A 12,053-nucleotide genomic window follows, 5' to 3' on the forward strand; every position below is an offset into this window, starting at 1 on the left:
ACAGTGCCTAAATAGCAGATAGCCCTGGCACCAAGTGTCGTGAGCAAGGAGGTGATAAGGCAGGAGCATGCACATACAAGACAACAAGTATTCCCCATTCCCACAAAGCAGTTCACAGGGAAGGCGTACCATCTGTGACCGCTGGGTTGCAGCCATCCTGGGAAGAAGGCAAGACTGGCCTTGCAGAGGTGAGTCCGCGTGGGTCAGAGCCCTCCCTTGCTGAGGGCAGGTTATACGGAGGTTCAGTACGTGTACTGGAGGACCGGAGTCAGCAGCAGCATTGTAGCATCCTCACAGCTGAAGAAAAGCCCAGCAGGACGGCATCTCCTCCCTCGCCAAAGAGAGGGACTGCGACAGGCTCGTTTGTTCTGGCTGGAGGCAGCAATTATCCGATATGCTGCTGAAGCTGCAGCTCCGCTGCTCAGAAGGTGTCTGCATTGCTGAGAACGAGTCCCATCCTGACAAATATGAGGGTCTGATCAGAAGCACGCAAGAGCCCTGTCAACTGTCAGGAGATTATCCACATGGGTACCCGAACACTTCTCCTGACCAAAGCAGCTATTCATAGTTTAGTGCTGCCCTGGAAAAGTGCTTATACTGATTGAGTACTAACCAGACATCTCCTTATATACACAAGCAAGGGCGGCGCAGTGTGCTCCCAGCGGTGCTAGTATGTGTAGCCTTTGCTGTAAAGCTGTGGAGGGAGGCTCCCAAGGTCCGGCAGATAAGCGGCACTCTCATCCAGGTGAGAAAGAGGCACTGTGTCCTCCTCACTGATCTGCCGGTCAAACTCTGCCTTCAGAGTTGGCCGCTGGTTATCAGGGAAGGCCAGAGAGAACAAGGCTTCAGGCTCACACACAAACTTGTACACGTAGCGCTCTCCGGCCACCTACAGGGAAGACAGGAGATGCATGCTGCAGGCACGCAGACAGCACTAGGCAATGCTCCTCAGCAGCGGAGAAGGCTTGCAAAAACATCTGGCTGCTCTAGCCCACTGCCCCGAGACACGTCAGAATCGTACACTGCTCCTCGTGCTGCCCTCCTGCTTCTCTGCTGCTCCGGTCTCCCCTGGAAGAGCTCCTGGGAACTGGGCTGCTGCAGCTGACTCGGTGTCCAGGTAGCAACAGCATCGACAGTCCCTGACCAGTCCGTGCTGTGACACAGGGACACTCAGTTGTCCACCCCAGTGCCCTGGCTCTGGAGAGACCGTCCCCTACCACACAGGACCAGCCCCCGGGCAGCCCTTCTCTCACCAACAGCAAGTCTAGGCTGATGGTATGTCCTTTCAACTGCATAAATTCCAACTCTCCTGACTGCAGACGTATATGGAAAAAGAAAGAAGTCATGATTCCCCTTTGTTTTATTTCCCATATGTTGCCTAGCTTCAGCTCCTTTACACCTTCCTCATTTAACTGCTGCAAAGAGAAGTTTGTGGGGAAGCAAGCTGAGGCTGCCTGGCTAGCTCAAGTACATTCTGTACCTGTAAGGCTTCTGTCTCTAACGAGAGAAGCATCACTAAAAGCATAAAAACTCCATCTGCTTTGCACACTGACCTTCTGCATGATGCCTTTCTCGTAATAGTAGCGAAGGGATCGGCTCAGCTTGTCGTAGTTCATGGCTGGACGGTTCTTTTGGATGCCCCACAGCCTGGCCACCTGTAGAATAAAGCGTCAAACGTGCATGAACATCTGTGAACCCCACCCAAGGGCAAAAGAACATGATCCAGCTGATCTCTTTTGAGGAACGGTACCACAACACACAGAAACTTTTACAACATTTAAATAAGACTCAAACAATGATTATTTAGCAGCTTTTCAGCAAGAAGAGTAGAACTCAAACTGAAGCGCCCTGTATCGCAGAGAGGCATTCTCCTTGCCACTACAGCGCTCATTTGCTGTCGCCACCTCTCCTCGCTCTCCAGTACTCTGAAAGCTTGAGGATGCTAAGGGACTGCTTCGTCCTACGCTACGCTTTATCTTCAAGGATCACACGTTTACCAGGAGCCCAAGTGCAAGGGAACGCCTCCATTGGAAGACCCACGTGCCTTTCTCCCTCCTACGACTTGATTTTCAGCCTTGTCCGTGAGACTCAGAAATCTGTCGTAGGCGTATGTCAGCCCACCGAAACAACTCACCTGCACCAAAAGTGCCCATAGAGGTTGATACGTAGCAAGAACAGCGCAGCTCTAACTGGTGCAAGGCATGACCAGACATTACAGACACATCTCCCACTTATTGTCAGATATCACTGGGGTTTTTGGAACATGGCAGCATTAGAAAGTACACCCTAGTTAAGGTCATGTTGATACAAAAATATATTTAGACTAGGACATAGTTTCTTCCAGATTTTTATGAAAACTTCCGTGACCAGTAGCGTTCAAAACTCCAAGCCGCAACGTCAGCCTCAAGTATGGAGCATGACAAGGCAGCACAAGTCACCGCCAGCTCGAGAGTGAAGTGTCTCGGGAAGTGGAGGCAGTGGGTGAATTGACTCACTGCATTGCTGAGACTCTAAGCTTACAAGCAGCCTTTCTTAAACCTGATATGTGTGTCACCCAAGCATTTTGACCCCTTCTAAAAACCTTGACTTGCTGCAGGGTCCAGTGAGTACCGCTGGTAGGCAAGAGCCTTCCCAGGGCAGCGGAAAAGGCACTTGGGAATTTGCAGCCTCAGAAACAGCGGCTGCTCCCCCTGACCCTGTAGAGAAGCTGAGTGGTTTCACCTCTTCTGGCTCAATGAGCTTGAACTCCATCCCTCTACCAGTCCAGGCAATGAAGTGGGAATTGGTTGGATCATCCAATAAAGCCACAAGAAATTGCCAGAGCTGGAGAGATCCCCGTCTCTGGTATGGAGGTCCTTCCCGGTACCCTCCGGCGTCCTGCTTGATGTCTCCTGCTGAGAAGAACAAACAAGGTGTTTCCAAGGGTAGCAGTGCAAAAACAGTTGCAAAATAACCCAAACACATTTCTCAAATGTTTACCTGCAATATTGCAGTTCACATAAAACAGAGCGGCCAAGTCACCAGCAGCTCTTCCAAGAGGAGCTCTGATGAAAGTCACAATTAGGCTACTTACGCTAGAAAGCCTGTTTGCTGCTAAGAAAGCTCAAGAAATGGGATACCAAAAAGCCAGGTATGAACCACAGCTAACACACGTGCAAGAACACAGTGTAACGAACTATGGAGACAGTGGTCAAGTGGCTAGCAAAGATGCTGGATAACCCTATCTTACACCCAAACTGGAAGCCATTCTTTCTCCGACCTTCAAATTTTTCTGGAACAACACAGACATCATCAGTAAAGGGCCTCATCTGCTTGTCATAGCTGCAGCCTGAAAGAGAAGGGAACACAGGCAGTCATAGACCACGGCAGGGCCATGCTCCAGGGCAAGGCAGCGCAGGGAAGACGGCAGTCACCGAGTTTCTTACCTAACGTGTCTTCTGTATTTGAATGGCTTGGGTAACTCTCAACATTTATGTACATGGAAGGACAGCCAGGAACATCTACAGAACAATTAACAAACTCATTGAGTTAAAAAGCACAGGAGGCAGAATGATCTTGCTCTCCAGAGGTGGATAGGTAAGGGCAGCTGTCTAACCAAGGTCCTCTTAGGGTCCTCCTAAAGGGTTAGTGGCAGACTGGTAACTGGCTATGTCTCAGCCATCCCACCACAACTTCATCATGCTTCAGTCGTGAATTGCACGAGTACATTTTTGTGGTACTATCCCATGGCTTCCTCCAGAGTAGCCGGGTTAGCCAGTCACTCGCCTCTACACCACTCAAGACAAAATCTTGGACAATAGGCTAAATTTGTATGACGCCTCTCCCTCATCTTAGTTCAAGATAACCATGCACTCTGCTGCTGGTTTCACCGGTGAGAAGGCGCTACGGTTTTCCAGGGCTACTGTGATGATGGTAATGGAGAGCAGCAGCATCCGAATGTTTACTACAGACAATGTTTCACAAATGTCATCTCAGTTGCCTTAAGTCTCCCTGGCTTTTTCACATCATGATAGGGCATTTTCACAAACAGTTGAGAAAACATAAAGGAAAAAATAGCCCGAGTTTGAAAACAAGCAGAAAGTCTTCATGATCTCTGTGCAGCATATAGTTGCCTGGGCACCGTAATTTGTATCTTCTGTATCTTGTGTTTTCTGAATCCTGCATTTTCTGAATCAAGCCTATTTTCCATCCACAGCTGAAATGGAAGCTGTAAGTGGGAGCTTTGGAAAGGTTTACCTTACATTTCCCTCATGCTCCTGCATATAGGCATTGCTTTCGGCAGACATTTTGCTGATGCTGAGGGCAGGAGGGTACTCTGAGCTGACAGACTGCGTATTATTACAATCGTAAACTACTCTCGCAAAAAGCATTCCTCTGGGTTTGCACGTTTTCTTCCTCCGTCTGGACAGAAGGACCCAGTGAAAGTGTAATATCAGCATAGCCACAGTGGTGGATTCAATACCCTCATAGGAGCTTTTTATTTACATATTTATTTCTGCTAAAGGAAACCATTCAGAATGTCCATTAAAATACCAGGAAACCAGAAGTAACCCTCCCTCTAGAAGAGGGTAATGCGATGGCAGGGTAGCAAGTCTTTGAACAGGTCTGCTGCAAAAATCAGATTTATCCCTTGTGGAAAAATAAGAGGATTACCTGATTGATCTGGTATCTAGAGAGCTATTTCTGGAATGATAAACTTTGTTCTCCTGTGAGCCTCTGAAGTCTCTGCTCTCTGATTCTGTGGGAAGCAGCAGGCGGAGGTTGGCACTACGAGACACAGAGCAGCACACTTGCTCTTGGCCCCGTCGACCCAGACCCCGCTCTGCGCTTATACCTGTCCTCGGAATTGGCCAGTTTATTGTTAGCCACCCAAGTCTCTTTAGACTGTTTAAGTTTTAGACTTTTAGATCTGTTTCTCAGAAGGAAGCTGGTATATCTGGCATGGTAAGCTCCAAAACGGGGCATCAGCTCTCCCTGCAGGCTGCTGCAGCGAGTTTCCAGTGGGTGCCGGCTGCCGGCGAGCGACCCCAGCCGGGGCAGCTGCCGCCTGCCTGCGGGGCTGGGAGAGCCGCGGCTTCGCCTCCCTTCTGTGAATTAAATTCTTCTGGCTCAGGCAGGGAGAAGGCGCAGGGCCAGGCAGCGTCAGGAGCTGCAGCTCGGGCTTGTGCAGCGCGATCCCTGCACCCAGAGCAGCTTTCCTCTGCCAGGGCTCGAAGGTCCCCTCCTGCTGCAGGGATCCCAGACAGCTTTTCTGTACAAACTCCAAGATATTCGATTCCTTCCTTTCTGCTGCCGTTTACAGAGCGTTTTCAGTATAATTTCTTCAAAGCTGACCTCACTTTTCTCCCTTTCTACGACCTACCAGCTCACACATCCCCCTGAAGACAAAAACTCCCTGTGAAACTGGGACCACCCTTTTCTCCATTTCTGATGGTGTGAGTGGGCTAATTATGAATTTTGAGAGTCTCCTCAATGGCTACTTATTCCCTTGGGAAAAAAATGCATGGGCTTAACATCACCTTCTAGCTGCTATATCCTGTTAAAGCTTTCCCCTGTCTACCAGAAAGTCCTTCTCAGAACACGGCACGGAAAGCGAACGTCCCAGCCTTCTCTTGGGTGCAGCAGACAGACAGAACTGTTTGCATTTCCCGCTCCACAGCCAGTTTCCCAGGCCACACACGTTCCTGAAGACGAAGTAGCAATGATTCAAAGCCCAAAGACCACGGGTGAGGGATGTGCACCCAGGAGGTTGCTCACCCCCCCGGTGCCTGGATTACGCGGTCAGACCGAGCTAGTTCTGCCTACCTGAGTCGTACACGTAGTCCACCTGCTCCTGCTTGATCACCACGGCTGCTGGGTACTGACGGCTGCTGCCCGCCCGGCTTGCGTGCTCATAGCGCGGGTCGTGGTACTCCTGTTTGAAGCCCTGGTGAGGGTACTGGAGGCAGGGCTCGGACACCGGGCGCTGGTAGGCAGCGGGGTCTTCCTGGGCCATGCCCTGGGAGGAGGGGAAGGAACGGCACATCTCCACGGGTGGCTGGTACGCAGAGCTAGAAGAGGGGAGAGGACGTGCGATGGCTGCTTTCTTGGCCCTCTGATCTCGGCCCTGGCGCAGGGCTGGTTGAGGGACAGAAAATTCCTCGGCCGCAGCCTGTTACTGGGGCTGTAGGAGCTGCGCGCATGGCTGGGGCAAGGAAGGGACCCCAGTGAAAGATGTTTCCAAGGACAGCTACACAGCCCATCATGCACAGAATCTGACGGGCTTAAGGTTATAGACTTCTTCAGACCCCAGGCAGCAGCGGTGGGTGCCAGGTACTTTGGATGGGGGGATCCTGGATTGCTGGAAACTGAGCACTTTAATCTGGACGCTGCAGCCCCTCATCCCCGAATCACCCAGGAGGGCAATCCTTCTTGCCAGTGGCTGCCTCCTCCTGGCAGTAACTCACCTGTTCTCGCTGAGGTATCCGCAGCTGGAGGTGGCGGGGGCTGGCCCCGCAGGGGTCAGGAAGCTCCTGTCCTGTCTAGGGAGCTGTTGGAGCGGTGACTGTATCGGGGTTCCGGGGTTGGGGGACTTGATTCCAGCTTGTCTGGGTTGATCATAGGCACTGGGACAGGCAAACAGATATTGGAGCGTTACAGTTCTCCGAGGACTTGTGGCAGCACCTGGGGAGAACGCGTCGCAGGCAGACACGCTGTCCCTCTCTGCAGCCACCGAGGCCAGAAAACTCCCAGCATAAACTCCTTCCTTTCTGATCGTTGGTTGCCCCCACGCACAATAGCAATAACCCTTCAAGCAGAAAACTGGAGAAGGTGTCTGCACTGAGGAAGCCGTACCATCACTCAGGCAAATGGCTGGGACTGCGGGCAAGGGTGTCAGGGAGCTCCTTGCAGGACAGATTTGGGAAAGCAATGGGGAGAAGCAGGCACGGGACAGATGCCAAGCCTGCTCTCAGCATCAGGACAGCTGAGGAACAGCACTAGGGAGAAGAAAAGAGGCAAGCCCAGATCCACTCTACAGAGGCCTGAGCTATCTGGTACAATACATGGCTGCCATGAGCTGACCCACTGCTTAATTCGTATTGCAGCGCGTGTGCATGCCCTCACCCAGCGGACAGACCAGCTTGTTGTCATGACACGTCATTATCAGACAATGCGGTAGCCCTTGAGTTCATAACAGCTCCTGCCTCTCCCCTGCGTAAGCTGCGTTACCTGGCGTAAAGGCACTGCTCGCCATTGTGGTACTGGAATGGCTGCTTATGGTTGCAGGACAGGGTGGGGTCCGAGGAGGGACTCTGCGGCTCCTTTTTAATCTTAGCAGGAGGACTGTGAAAAGCTACTGTGGGAGAGAAATGAAAGATCAAGTTGACGCTTTTCTTGTTTCTGGAGAGATGCTTTTATCAGCCAGTCCAAAGTCAGTTGAGATGCCACCACCTTGTCCTTGTTCAGCTGGCTCTGAGAGAAGCATGGCACCAGTACGCACAGCTGTTCACTGGACCTCCCCGAGCTCTGCCCTGGATTTAGTAAGGTCTGTATGACACACCAACCTTAAAGGAGCAAATCTAAGGTAGTGTTAACATGCTCCCTGCTAATCCAGAGCACTTTGACAAGGATTTAGAGTGGGTATTTCCTAAGCTGTTCAGGGCTGGGACAGACGTTTGCTGTTATGTCATAAGGGGTAGCATGCACATACTCTATTTTCCAACACATAAAAGCCAAGTTTTGATCTTCATCATGCAAAATGCTCTTTCCTTGACACACCCGGTAAGCATGTCTTGTGAGTAGCAGTACCATGTAGCACTGCATTAAATTAAAATGCACTAATATGATGACACATTGTAGATTTCCTGATAGTATCATTTGTCCTGTAGGACAATAAATGTAAGGTTTTTGTAGACATACCTACAAAAGCCGAAGGTTTTCCGTCGGAAAATACTATTAGATGTATTGCATATTATTACAGGCTGTCACCAGGCTAACTTGCTCACAGACACCTTATACAAGTAGTGTTTTCAGAAGCACCTAACCAATTTAGATAGCTTAAATCCCTTTTCCAAAGGAACTGCATCGGTGCTAAAGCACAGTACAAAACAGAAGTCTGGCTTCCAAGTCCTTGCTTTCACTATGATGTACCTCGGAGTTCGAAGAGCAGCTTGCAGTCCTCAGCAGCCTCCCTTTGAAGGACCTGATTTCATTGACTGTATCAGGTTTACACTTTGCACTCAAGAAAAAGGCCAGGCCCTTCTACAGGATACGGTGATTCCTGGCGGGAGGCTGCCACGCTGGCACTCAGCAGCTCCCCGTGCCGCTTCCCTTTGTTGAATCTCTCCTGTGCTACCAGTCCGACAGCCCTGAATGTGGGACTGGGGGAATCTCCTAACTGCTTTGCTCGTCCAAAACACCAGTGAAGGTCCAGGGAAAAAGTAAAAAGGTTCCTTTTCATTCTCAGCGCACTGTGGTCATGGCCTGCTGCAGGACGAGGAGGCTATTCCTGGGCTGGTTAGAATTTCATGAATAACAAATGTGGGTTGCAGTTTACAGCACCAGGAAGTCGGATGTGGGTATTGTTACTTCTTGTACTTAATTAAATCCAGCAGAGAGCAAAGCTTCCTTCGCTAGTTCCTCAGAAAAGCTTATCCTGGCTGAAGGGCATGGCAAGCGTCTTCTCCCTTTGCCTCTGGGCTCTGCTGCTGCTGTTAGGAGGTCACGGACACTTAGGAAGGAAAGAAAAGTAACCCCAGAAAAGCACATAGGTCTGGGCTTGTTTTTCAAACCAGAGAAAGATCTGCCCTCCGAATCAAAACTGTAAGTTCTTAGTAAGACTAGCTCCAGCCCTGCTTTGCCAGCTTACTCCCACCTCTTCAAGCTGACACAATGCTGCTTACAAAGCCTGGGATGTTCGAGCTGTGATGACAGTTTTAAGGATGGAAAGTAACATCCTGATCTGTTAATACCTTATTTTTTTGCTGAGTTTATTTCAGGATGACCTGCCCTGTACGCGCACCAGCCATCCTCGGCCCGTTCTCCCTCACGCAAGGACTAACTGTCCCTTCAGAAGTGCTGCAGCAAGCAGCCAGCGAAAGGGCTGGCGAAAGGGCTGCTGCTGTCTCTCTTAGCACACAATATTAAGGCCACTTTCTATTGTGAACATCCCTCCCCCAAATTAATTTCCTCAGCAAGAAGGGAAAAAGAAACCTGACTCCTTTTGCCTGCCTTCAGTTTCAGCCTACACCAGGAAAGCCCATCTTTACTCTTCACATCACGCCAGCTCCCAAAGGGATCCAAACAGCTTGACCGAATCAATAGAAATGAATAAATCCATAAGATACCAGGGCCTCGTGTTGTTTCTGGCTCCTGCTGCTTCTCAGGGACAGCCGGCTCCCGCAGCCAGTCCTGGGGCCACCGTCAGTCACAGCGGGGCTGCTCCCCATCAGCTCCCGGCGCTGACCCCGCGGGCCTGCCCCGCGCCCGGGGCGCGCTCGGTACCCCAGGCACGGCGCTCCTGCACCCGCGCCAACACCCCGGGCCCAGGGAAGGGTCGAGAGAGAAAAGGGTCTTTCTGTGCCTGGGGCATCCGTTTCCCTTCTGTCTGCAGCAGCTCTCTTCAATGTATGCAGTAAACAGATATATTGAACCCATCTCAAAATGCTGATGTGTCGGCCGAGTCTTGAGGGGGAAAAAAAAAAATTGCTCTGCCCGGTACACTGAACTCCACTGAAGTTTCAAGAGGCTGGATGTGCTAGGAGCAGCCAACTCTTTCCACCCCCAATAGCTGGAGCAGGCTATCGCATTACAACTGGCTCATTCATTCGGTCAGAGCGAAACATGGGACCAGCCCACTCCTCGGTTCTAGGTCAAAAAGAGCAAGAAACAAGATGTATGACTCGGAGAGCAAGCCTGGCTGTGGTGCAGGGCCAAGTCCAGGGGAAGGAAGTAGCCAAGAGCAGCCGGTAAAAGTGCTTCATTTTAGTTTTCATGGGGAAAACTGCCCTGGGCAGAGAGGGGTATCAGCGTAGGAAGGGCACCAGAGCTGACTGCGCCAGCTTTAAATGGCCATCTCTACTCTCAGTTAGCCGCCAGACACGTATATGCCCAGGGATCGGTGAGGCATCTTCTTGTGGCCTTGACACGCCTGTCGAAGCCAGGCCCCGCGTTCCTGTGGCTGCTTGCAACACAAAGCTGCTCAGAACAGTCTGCGTTCACTCCAGCATGTAGTCCTAGCCCAGCATCAGCTTCCGAATGAAACGGCGGCGTGCTGTGAGGACCGGGTGGAGCAGGCCCCGCCCGAGAACAGCAGAGCTGCACGGCCGCTGGGTGCAAGGCTCCTACACGCGCACGTGTACCCGCGCAACCTTCAGCTCCTTTGCGAGGTGGAGCGCTTCGACCAGTTCTCAGAGCAAGCGTTCGTGGTACGGTCTGTACTCTCCCGTGCAAACACACGCAGTTTGTCCAGGGGACGGTCCCCAAGGACGGCGCAAGCAGGCCAGCGAGCGTAGCTCTGCAGGGAGACTGTGCCCTCGTGCCGTGGCAGGCAGCAGCATCGTCTCACAGGGGCCGCGCTGGCAGCAGATGCTCAGCCAGGGGCCGCGCAGGTGAGCAGAACCCCAAAAAAGCACCTGCAGGAGACACAGCACCCATAATTCCACGTACAGTCCAATTTCTTTTCTTTGGGAGGAGTAACAGCACAAATTTTACCTTTGATTGTCACAGTAATGCATTTTCTCAGCTGTTCAGGGGTGCCTAATTATTCACACATATACCAGCTAAAATACACATCTGTTGAAACCGCTCTGCATAAGGGACTGTGGTAGTTACCACCACACAAAGATGTGGACAGTTAGCCTGGGTTTCTGTCACCATCACAAGGTAGAAGTAAAACGAGTCCTTTAGCCTCCGTGTCCGTGTTGCACTTGCGTAGCTGTTTGGTTTAAGTGCATCCTGCCCTTCTCCCCCAACTTGCGCGATCTCCCCGTGCTACTTACGGTTTTCTGAATGAAAGTCAGGCACAAATTGCTCATCGCTGTCTGGAACCTGAGCTGCCAGGGGAGGAGGGGAGGCGGGGGAGAGAGAGAGAGGAGAATTAGATTTGGCACTTTGTATGGTATAATTAACAGTAAGGCAGAAATAAGCCTATGCAGGAAAGACCTGAGCTTGCTGCTGGGATGCACTTTAGTGACTAAGGATAGTTTCCCTTTGGGATTAATGAATACAGTTCTTCTGCCTGCAGATCCACCCCTTAACAGCCTGCCGGTTTCTTTCTCCCTTACCTTGGGAATAAGGACAACAGCAAGTTTATTAGCTCAGGGTTGACAGTTTTCATTAGAAACATAACATGCAGGGCTTTTTAAGCATTTAGCATAGGAAAAACAACTACCAGCTGGTAACTTTGGAAAGGCTGCGCCAAAGAGGTGAGCAGAACAGGAAACATCTATGCCTTCACGTACAATCTTTTCGGTAGCTCCAGAAGCCGTGGGTAGCTTGGCACTAGTGGAGCAGGCTACAGTTTGTAAATCAGCAGGAGAACACTTTGGAAGAAAAAAATAAAATTATCCGGTAGCAGGAGAGGGAAATGGTTAATAGTGCCTCGCATGTACGTGTGATTCCGCAAACGGGAAACGTAAGAAGTGCTGGTGCAGTCACAGAGAAGCCGGCAGCAAACAGCGCAGCAAAGCTCACTCCTAGGCAGCTGCCCTGCGGGCAGCGTTGTCAGTACAACCCCAAGAATAACAGCAAGGTCTAAGATACTTGAATATTTCAAAGATCCTCTGGTAAAGATATCTGAAAATCTGCAGAGGCCTCATTTACCTTGGAACAGACTGGCTCGCTGGAACAGGACCTGGCTGCATGTGCTAAGCCGGGAAATAGTTAACGACACTGGCATTGCAATATTAAGAAGCTTCAGGCTTAATGCCTCCTTTAGACAAACCGGAGAGGCTCATGGGTGTTTGTCTGCTGACTTGAAAAGTCAGCAGCACGCTTTATAAGCTGATGCCTCTTCATAACTCAGGGGGTTATATTTATCCCGATTTACGTGAAAGACTAGACTTTGCAGAAGC

General features: G+C 50.9%; 1 protein-coding gene across 1 annotated transcript; it reads right to left on the reverse strand.

Annotated features, from left to right (window-relative positions):
- Nucleotides 1-635: 635 nt before the first annotated feature.
- ETV4 (ETS variant transcription factor 4) lies at nucleotides 636-11,843 on the reverse strand (the record flags this gene model as incomplete). Its single annotated transcript, XM_082332215.1, has 10 exons — nucleotides 636-889; nucleotides 1,554-1,655; nucleotides 2,722-2,894; nucleotides 3,260-3,328; nucleotides 3,426-3,500; nucleotides 5,806-6,050; nucleotides 6,447-6,605; nucleotides 7,210-7,336; nucleotides 10,980-11,089; nucleotides 11,803-11,843. The coding sequence occupies 10 exons, from the start codon at nucleotides 11,841-11,843 to the stop codon at nucleotides 668-670; spliced, it is 1,323 nt and encodes a 440-aa protein (XP_082188341.1). The 3' UTR covers nucleotides 636-667.
- Nucleotides 11,844-12,053: the final 210 nt, after the last annotated feature.

This window comes from Platalea leucorodia (genome assembly GCF_965183815.1).
Source record: "Platalea leucorodia genome assembly, chromosome: 22".
NCBI lineage: Eukaryota > Metazoa > Chordata > Aves > Pelecaniformes > Threskiornithidae > Platalea > Platalea leucorodia.